Source organism: Chenopodium album, chromosome 2, assembly GCF_948465745.1.
Source record: "Chenopodium album chromosome 2, dcCheAlbu1.1, whole genome shotgun sequence".
Lineage (NCBI taxonomy): Eukaryota > Viridiplantae > Streptophyta > Magnoliopsida > Caryophyllales > Amaranthaceae > Chenopodium > Chenopodium album.
The window spans coordinates 60,144,145-60,151,241 of NC_137835.1; the positions used below are offsets into that span (position 1 = coordinate 60,144,145).

Genomic DNA, 7,097 nt, shown 5'->3' on the forward strand with positions numbered 1-7,097 from the left:
TATTCATTTTACATCATTCTACAACTCCAATTTATCTCATTGTTTATGTGGATGATATTATTATTACAGGTCCAAATGCAAGCTATCTTGACCATTTTATTAAAAATTTGGCGAATAGATTTTCATTGAAGGATTTGGGCCAACTCTTATACTTTCTTGGGGTAGAGGTAATACCCACACCATCGGGAATATTTCTCACTCAATAGCGATATGTCACTGATCTACTAGAGAAAATGGGGATGTTAGAAACCAAACCATCTCCCACTCCAATGGTCATCACTCACACACCGACTGCAAATTCAGGAGTAGTAATTGAAGAGCCGAAAGACTATAGAGCTGCGGTGGGCAGCTATATCTTACCTTGACCAAGCCGGATGTTGCATATACTGTTAATAAGCTATCCCAATATATGCATCGACCAACAACAAAACACTGGGCAGCTCTCAAACGCCTACTTTGTTATTTAAGCAGGACACTTGATAAAGGCGTTAACATTTACAAAGATTCACCTCCAATACTACATGCTTTCTCCGATGCGGATTGGGCCGGTGATAAAGACGATTTCACCTCTACTATGGGTCATGTCGTATTTCTGGTCGTAATCCTATCACTTGGTGTTGAAAGAAACAAAGATCATTGGCTCGATCATCCACCGATGCCGAGTATCGAGTTGTGGCCTCCACTACTGCAGAAATTATGTGAGTTCAAAACCTCCTCACTGAAATGGACATTCGAATATCAAACACCCCAATCATATATTGTGATAATTTGAGTGCCACATATTTAAGTGCAAATCCAGTATTTCATTCCAAAATGAAACATTTGGCCCTTGCATTCTATTTCATTCGAGAACAAGTTCAAAAAGGATTTTGCGTGTGACTCATGTATCAATTGGTGATCAACTAGCAGAATTCCTCACTAAACCACTTTCAAGACAGCGACTCGACTTGCTTCTCACCAAGATCGGACTCTCTGACCCGCCGACGGTCTTGCGGGGGCATGAAGAGAATAATAGCAAGAAATTATCTTGATATTATTCTCCAAACTTATCTTTGACTTAACAAAGATGATTATGGTCACTAGCACCATACTATCTTCCCTAATTTTGTGCAATTTGTCATCTTTGACTTGTGTAAATTATATCCCTTAATTTCCTCCCCTCTCTTAGCTGTAATTTATTATGTACTTAAAATAGTCATTAGCTTGTATATTTACAGGTTGTAACTTTATGCAAAGAAATACAACTCACCAATTATCTTTTACATATCACGGGTTCAAATTGGAAGTGCATATGACTATATGTAGCTAATAGGTTTTCATAAACCAAATCAACTCCAAAATTTCAACCGCATTTCCATATTATCCGAAACCCACAACTTATAGAAATATCAAAGATAAAATGACATAAAAGAGCATAAAAGAGCACAAACTTTTAAAAAAACAGCTTGTGCTCAATATAATTATGTTAGTCTTTGAGAGAACTCTTTGGATTTATGTTTATATTGGACGTATGACCCAAACGATCATAACAATATCATTTAGTCTTGTATACACCATAAATTCAAAATTTCAAAAATTATATTTACTCACTTTCTTAATTTAACTCATAATTAAGGCTTTTCAAGTATTTTGCTTGATAAGGTAAGACATAATCTTAAGCATGATCAAATTCTTTCTTAATTAAGAACTCTAATAATCCACATACATTCGTCTTTATATAACGTAACTCATCATTCTTATTATTGACATCAGTCACCACTCACCCATTGCAATATTCCATTTAAAGTATTTATAGTCACAAAATAAAAATACATGGATTTTTTTTTGTCTCATTGATCATTTTCATTGAAATTATGCCATCATATCATACAAGCTAGAATCACTCCTCTGCAATAAAAAACTATAGGATCACGAACTCTTAAAATACATTTATTTTACTAAAAAACCTTCTCTAATTTTTTATTAATAAACCCAAGCCTGAACATATCTTCCAAGCTTGTGCTTCGCGGAAAAAATTGGCACAACATAATACCGATACAACGTGAAATCTACAATATGCTGGAAAAATCTATAGACAACATTTTATGCAGAAAGCATATTACATTTCGGCTTTTTCACAAAGGTCGAGTAGCTCCATGGTCTGCAATAGAATGACAATCAGATACAAGGGTTAAAATAACGGGTCTTCTAATCAATCAACCACCAACAATAAACATATTTGTTTATTTAAGTGATCAGAGGGCTACAGAATAAGCTCAGCTATAACGGTTATAGTTTCACTGACAAAGCTATAAAAATATAATTGAGCTGCTTGAATTACTTGGCAATCAACTCTTTGTATCCTTCTACTGTATAGCTTGTTAAAACAATATTAGATTAATCATTTTAGGATATATTATGCATCTGCATTATATAATGAGCAAAATATCAAAGAAAGCACTCTCAAATACAATTAATATGAAGCTATATATTTACTTCAACAAGACAATCTTTAGGGAAAAAAAATTGAACAGAGAAATTGATTAATTGTTGGTTCATACAACAGTCTAGGGAACATAATCAAAGAGGTATTGTATTTTCCATCCATAAGAATCAGATGAAAGATCTTGAAGAAGATTAAGTATATGAGCCTTCCTACCCTAACCCTAAATAGTAAAATAAACACAGAAGAAGAGTGGGTAAGTGTAGACACCTAAAAATGTCTCCCCAAAACCAAACCTGATGATGAACAGCCTTTCACCGCCATTATTGATCAGGTTGGTATTTAATCTTGGAGTGCTTAAATCCATATTTCCATTTTATAAAACAACCCAATTCCTAGCTCATTTCCCTAAACCATAACTTGTTTTCCACTTTTCGTGTCCACATCGCAAAACTGAGAGAAACTGATTTTTTGGTCTTATAATTTTATTCCAATTATTATTATAACTTTTGATCATAAGCCCAAAAATATATCATAAGCCCAATTCCGATTTGAAACGAAGAAGATATGAGCCAAACACTAAACTCGGTCCAAAATCAACATCCTTCTACTAAAATGGTCATATCTTAAAATATACAAATGATTTTGACCTGATTCTAATTTGGTTGGAAAGTAGACTTTATAAACTTTCTAATGATATACTATATGCCTTATTTCAACTTACGGAGCAAAAGTTATCGCAATTTTAAAAACGCGTAAAAACTGGAACCGTCGCGCAAGCAACAAAACTACCGCGTCGCGGGGGAAATGTGACGTGGCACGGGGATAGGTATCGTGACCGTGACACGAGAATTCTCAACGTGTCACGGTGCCTGATTCCGTGACACGGGAATTCTCGTGCTTGTTTTCGCGTTCTTTTCACGCGAAAATTCCCCGCGTCACGGGAGATGATGACGTGGCACGGGGTATGGTACCGTGAAAAATCATCGTGTCACGGTGCTTTCCCGTGTCATTTTCGCGTTTATTTCCCACGCGCTTAATAATCTAGATGCAAAAACTCCACCGTGTCACGACATGTCTTCCCGTGTAACGGTGCACATCCCGAGACACGTGATTGCTCCATGTTTACTATGCGTAATACCTAAACACGTTTTATCCCCTGTAGGTTTGTTTCAGTCCCTCGTCACACCAAATTACCCCGTGTCACACTAAAGTGTACCGTGTCACGGTGCATTTTTCCGTGTCGCGGCAACCTTTTTTAGGGTTCCGTGTGTTCCCTCTACTCATTTTCCCTATAAATACCCCCCTCCTTTCTGCAATTCAGGGCATCAAATCCTTCTCTCTTTCTCTCTTTTACACAAAAAATCATTCTTTTCTCTTTCTCTCATATTCTAAGCCTTAAACCTATATTCCTAATTACACCATTCTTCCCTTAAGCACTCTAAGGAGTCTATACTAAACCCGAGGTTTCGTCCTTAAATCAAGGCGTGGAAGGTATAAATAACTGACGGTTTGGACCAAATCAAATATACATTTATTTAATTTAATTTTCATTTGATTTATATTTTTTTTATTGAAGTTACTAACAGTTTATTCATGATGTAGCAATTTAAAGGAACGAGCGGAATGTGAGTAATTAATTAATTTAATTACTTATTTTATTTTTATATTGCTAGTATCATGATTAGGTTAATTTATTATACTATTTGACTAACACTATTATTATTAAATTACTTCCAATATTAATGATAATTCTATTATTATTTATTGATCACCATATTTCATGTTTAAAGGGAATATGTAATTGAAAATCACGACTAATAAGATAATTTGGACAACCGGTTTAGGTTCCTTTTTAATCTTGTTGTTAATTCAAGTGATCACAATATTTTAGAATTATGTGTTGCATTAATATTCAACCAATTTAGCATAATAATATTTTAGAGCAAATTGAATATTATGTTTGTAAGCCTTTGAGGTCGCAGGAATCACTTTTCACTATAAGAATCAAGTAGAGGCCAATACGGGCGAATGTGACTCCATGACTCTCTTTGTACCATCATCCCCGATCCTCCTTTCATGGTTCCGAACCATATGGAGTTAGTAATATCATGGATTATGAATGGGGTATAACCTTCACGGGTCAATCGTTGTTGTCTTCGTTGTCCCTTTATCGTGGTTGCCTTTTATGATCCGTGAACGGTTTACAAGTTCCTTAAAAACTTGTTGGCGGCTCCCCACTTTCCTTGTCTCTAGTCGTATATGTCAATTCCTACTTCCTATGAATGCCAAGCATATTCACAACATGATTTAATGTAGGCGCACTTCGAGCGACGCATACAGTAAGCCTATTAGTTCCTTCTTCATCTTGTACACACTTCAATTCCAAATCCACACATTTCTCCAATCCAACCGATGTGGTTGTATTTTTAAGAAGAAATGGGTCCATTATTCTATGAAGGTTATATAAATCTTTACTTCTGTTCATTGCTTCTTTGACCTCTCACTATGTACCTTCCATCTTGTATTATTAGTTGTCTTGCTGTTAACATTTTCAACATAACCACCCCAAAGCTAAATATATTGCTTTTTTGAGTCAACTTGTTTGTCATGAAATATTCAGGATCCAAATATCTCTATATCAGGTAAGAAGCCCATGTCAATTGTTGTAGTATTTGGATTTGCAGAACAGAACAGTGTATTTCAACTACATAGTAAATTGGTGTGTGAATGATGATTTTAGTGGATTATATAGTGAAATGCTATTTGGCAAATGACAATACACTACCGAAACACTTTGAATAACTCACTCTCGGTATGTATGGCATATAATTAAGCTAACATATAAGATAGAAACTCTTCAACTGCAGCCAGCATCCAGAATTTGCACGCGCAACATTCAAGGCAAAACAATGTCACAAAATCCAGCCAAAATATCTAGTTCATTAAGACCCTTGCTCAAACCAGGTGGTAAGACGAAAGTGGGATCAGATCCTAATTATTAATGCTATCTAATGTCTTAGGTTTATAAACACTGACTATGTATGCTTGTAGACATGGTAGAAAGTACTTTGAATAATTTAATAGGAAGACCGCTATTGTTCCTTTGACTTTTGTGGTAACATAAACTGACCATTGTTCCTTTGACTTTGGCGGTAACATAAACCTTTTGATCAGTATCACCGAACAACTTGAAGAGACCAAAGTCAGCAACTTTTGCAGTCATACATTCATCAAGAAGGATGTTTGACTTGACATCCTTGTATATGATTAGTGGATCAGCAAGTTCATGCAGATATTGCAAAACTCGAGCAGAGCCAAGAGTTACCATCAACCTTCTTATCCAATCCATTTGAATAGCATAATTTCCTGCCCAAACAATCATTGTATCATTAGAGATGACCACATATATAAAATGAGCATCGATCAAATGATTATCTGACAAAATTTAATTTACAAAGGATTATCATTGGACAAAGACAATTTTAGAATCATATATCAAATAAAATTCCATACACATCTAAAATTTGTGACATGGAACAGTGGCATCTGAATAGTAATCATGGTACCTTGCATGAAGTTCAAAGGTTAATTAAGAAAGGTACATGAAAGACTTTCATTAGTGTACCATTTGGACGGAATTCATAAACCAATGTTTGTTCTCCTTTGTTGAAGCAAAATCCAACTAACAAGTTTCAAAAGATTCTTATGATGAACCCTTGATAAAAGCTCTACCTCAATTTTGAACTCTCAACTACCTTGCACAGATCCTTACTGAGATCTTTTGATAGCAATAATTTGGCCATCAGATTAAAACTAATCCAAATCAAACTCCAACATGTACACTCTATCTTTGAGTCACCAGATTTATACTCATCCACAAATCTTACACTTATTTCCTGCAAACCCTAAGATTCCCTTCCCAAATTACATAGAACAACTCAAATACTCAATCAACTAAAAAACAACAAATTTTGACATTCAAGATAAAAAACTAATCAAATCAAGCCCAAAGATCCCAAAACCTTAATCCCAAATTTTCACAAACAAAATCAAATTTCAAAAAATCAAATGACAAATTAAGAACAATATCAAAAAATTAAGAAAGAGAAAGAAGAGTTACAAATTTGCGGACAACGCCCTTGAAAACCAAGGCAGGATCAAATCAAGCCCAAACAGTTAAATAAGTTGATTTCACTCAATTTCTTGGGCAAAATTATAATGAATACTTGTTTCTTTATTCCTTAATATTCAGCAGAGTAGAAACACTCTTAGACTTCCCCCTCTCTTGACATTTTTCAGTCTCGGTGTCAAGATCTTTTTGCTTACCTTACATTCTTCAGTCTCACTGACAGTTTTAAGGTGCCAATGTAGGAAGTCTCCATTGGATCAAGTAGAAATTATCGTATTTAAAATTAGATACTTTCCCTTATCAATTTATCAAAATAAGTTCACAGCCAAACCCTAGAAGGTACCAAATAATATACACACTATGTTAGTGGTTGAAGGATAAGGAGACTGAGATGGAGTGATCTTGTGAGCAGGGTGCATAGCTGCCATAAGAGTTCCATAAGACAAAAGAATATATTGGTAATAAACATATAATTCAAGCACCTATTTCCAAATTCAAGCAATCAGACAAGCAGCTGATTGCATAAGCTCTGAGTTCCTACCT

General features: G+C 34.9%; 1 protein-coding gene across 1 annotated transcript; it reads right to left on the reverse strand.

The window, feature by feature from the left end:
- Positions 1–1,851: 1,851 nt before the first annotated feature.
- On the reverse strand, positions 1,852–5,807 carry LOC145573734 (leucine-rich repeat receptor protein kinase HPCA1-like). The gene is made up of 3 exons (XM_081631803.1): positions 5,556–5,807; positions 1,972–2,058; positions 1,852–1,887 (listed from the first exon to the last, which is right to left on the reverse strand). Exons 1-3 carry the CDS (start codon positions 5,805–5,807, stop codon positions 1,852–1,854), a joined length of 375 nt encoding a protein of 124 aa, XP_081487929.1.
- Between the last annotated feature and the right edge of the window lie 1,290 nt (positions 5,808–7,097).

Excerpts from the sequence above, each read along its gene's own strand:
- LOC145573734 (XM_081631803.1), bottom strand. The coding sequence starts at position 5,807 with ATGATTGTTTGGGCAGGAAATTATGCTATTCAAATGGATTGGATAAGA. Across the intron at positions 2,059-5,555 it reads CCAAAGTCAAAGGAACAATG|CATATTGTAGATTTCACGTT; the intron begins GTCAGTTTATGT and ends AGATTTTTCCAG. Across the intron at positions 1,888-1,971 it reads GAAGATATGTTCAGGCTTGG|AGGAGTGATTCTAGCTTGTA; the intron begins GTTTATTAATAA and ends TTTTTATTGCAG.